The 2,072-nt window shown below is 39.2% G+C and overlaps 1 protein-coding gene across 1 annotated transcript; it reads right to left on the bottom strand.

Moving 5' to 3' along the window:
• Positions 1–409: 409 nt before the first annotated feature.
• On the bottom strand, positions 410–1,365 carry LOC142504897 (uncharacterized). The gene is made up of 2 exons (XM_075617740.1): positions 909–1,365; positions 410–435 (listed from the first exon to the last, which is right to left on the bottom strand). The coding sequence occupies exons 1-2, from the start codon at positions 1,363–1,365 to the stop codon at positions 410–412; spliced, it is 483 nt and encodes a 160-aa protein (XP_075473855.1).
• Between the last annotated feature and the right edge of the window lie 707 nt (positions 1,366–2,072).

Here is a 2,072-nt window from a genome sequence, read left to right as displayed (position 1 = left end):
CACTAGTTTGTGCATCCTTCTTTGGGAAATGTGACCTAGTCTAGCGTGCCATATCTGTGCAGGGTTTGGATCATCTAACTTTCTTTTGTTTGTTGTTGTTTTCTTTTGTGCTTGGATATTGTTCAACGGAATATCTTTCAATTTTAAGTTATAGAGATCATTCATTAATTTGCCGGTTCCTATCAAACATTCATTCTTGTAAATATTGCAAACACCTTTAGCAAAAACACAAGAATAGTCATCTCTATCAAGCATAGAAATAGAAATAATGTTTTTAACCAATTCAGGAACATATAAAACGTCTCTCAAAAGTAACTTAAAATTATTGTTCAAAATCAAAGTAATGTCTCCAATAGCAGTTGCAGCAACCCTTGCTCCATTCTCCAATCTTAGAAATGTCTCGCCATCTCTAAGTCTCCTGCTTCTTGCCATCACCTGCAAATCATTGCAAAGATGAGAACCACATCCGGTATCCAATACCCAAGAAGATGAATTAATTGAGACATTTACTTCTATGTAAAACATATCATGGCCAGAACGCTTCTGGGCTAGATACTCCTTGCAATTACGCCTCCAATGTCCAGGTTTATTGCAGTGGAAACAGACATGCTCTGACTTGTCGGGTTTTGAGGGCCCTGGAGTAGGTTTCTTGTATGGCTTTTTGTTGGGCTTGTTCTTCTTTAGAGGGGCAGAACGCTTCTTGCCTTTATTTGGGGCTTCCTTTTTCGTACCAGACGAAGAACCCACTAGAAGAACATGCTTCTCCTTCTTTATTGTGGCCTCATAAGTAGTAAGCATATTGACCAACTCTTCAAGGGTGGCCTCAAGCTTGTTCATATTAAAATTAACCACAAATCCATCGAACGAGGGGGGTAATGACAGCAGGAGAATATCAGTCGCAAGCTCACCAGGAATAACCACGTCGAGCCCCACCAATTTCTCAACGAGCCCAATCATCCTAACACCATGCTCATGGACAGAAGTCCCATCTCGCAGACGTGTAGTCATGAGTTCTTTCACAGTAGCATGTCTCTCTGAGCGAGTCTGTACTCCATACAACTCTTTCAGATGAAAGTGAATGTCAGCAGCATTCACAGCCTCATCGAACCGCCTCTGCAGTTCATTCGACATAGAAGCCAACATATAGCTTTTAGCTTGGAGATCATGGTCCCACCATTTCTCAAGCTTAGCTAGTTCAGTCTCACTGATGTCCGAAGCTGCCTCCTTCGGTGGCTTCTTATCAAGCACATACAGAATCTTTTCCGAGCTCAGAACAATTTTTAAATTTCGAAACCAGTCATTATAGTTAGGGCCAGTCAACTTGTTTTGATCGAGGATGATAGAAAGTGGATTGCGTGACGTCATTGCAAATATACTGAAAGAAAAACAGATAACTGTTACTGATTATTTTAAAATAATTTTAAGATATAAAATATGGATTTTATTTTATAAATCTCCCTCCCACTATTTTGACATTTCCACCACCCTCTGATGAAAAAGGGAAATCGTATTTCCTTAGTGGGCACGTAGAGTCCAATTAGCCAATTATAATCCCGAATAATATCAGCCAATTATAATTTCTAAAAGGTAGAGTCCAATTGCATCCCTATGCAACCTCCACGTGTTTTGCCTCACGTTTAATAAGAACCCAATAATATGACGTCGTTTATTTTCACGTGTCAAACCAACCCATCAATATTGAATTATAGTGGACGGTCGCCATGAGTTCTCCCAATAATATGAGCCGAAGTCATGGGAGTTCCACTCAATTCACATCATATGTCCGGTGGAAGTCACAGCTTTCCGGCGTACATGCCTCCCCTAATAATATGAGTCAGACACTGTCCGCGGGTAGCGATCAACATGCAACCACGGTTGATGGAAGGCAAGGAAAAATTAAACTCTTTTAATTTTTTACTTTTTCGGTTTGATATAAATTTTGAATCTTATTCAAAATGAGGGATTTTAATTTCAAAAATTGTCTCGTCATTTTAATTTTAAAATCACGTGCCACGAGTTTGTATGTTTGCCAGATTCATGCAACTATATTATCTAATAATATACATACATGC

This window comes from Primulina tabacum, chromosome 10 (assembly GCF_025594145.1).
Source record: "Primulina tabacum isolate GXHZ01 chromosome 10, ASM2559414v2, whole genome shotgun sequence".
NCBI lineage: Eukaryota > Viridiplantae > Streptophyta > Magnoliopsida > Lamiales > Gesneriaceae > Primulina > Primulina tabacum.
This window is presented reverse-complemented; position numbering and strand designations above follow the sequence as displayed.

Bases quoted from the DNA above. Each gene is read 5' to 3' on its own strand.
- LOC142504897 (XM_075617740.1), bottom strand. From the start codon at position 1,365: ATGACGTCACGCAATCCACTTTCTATCATCCTCGATCAAAACAAGTTG. The intron at 436-908 runs GTGAGCTTGCGA...AATGATTTGCAG, and splicing joins GCTCGACGTGGTTATTCCTG to GTGATGGCAAGAAGCAGGAG.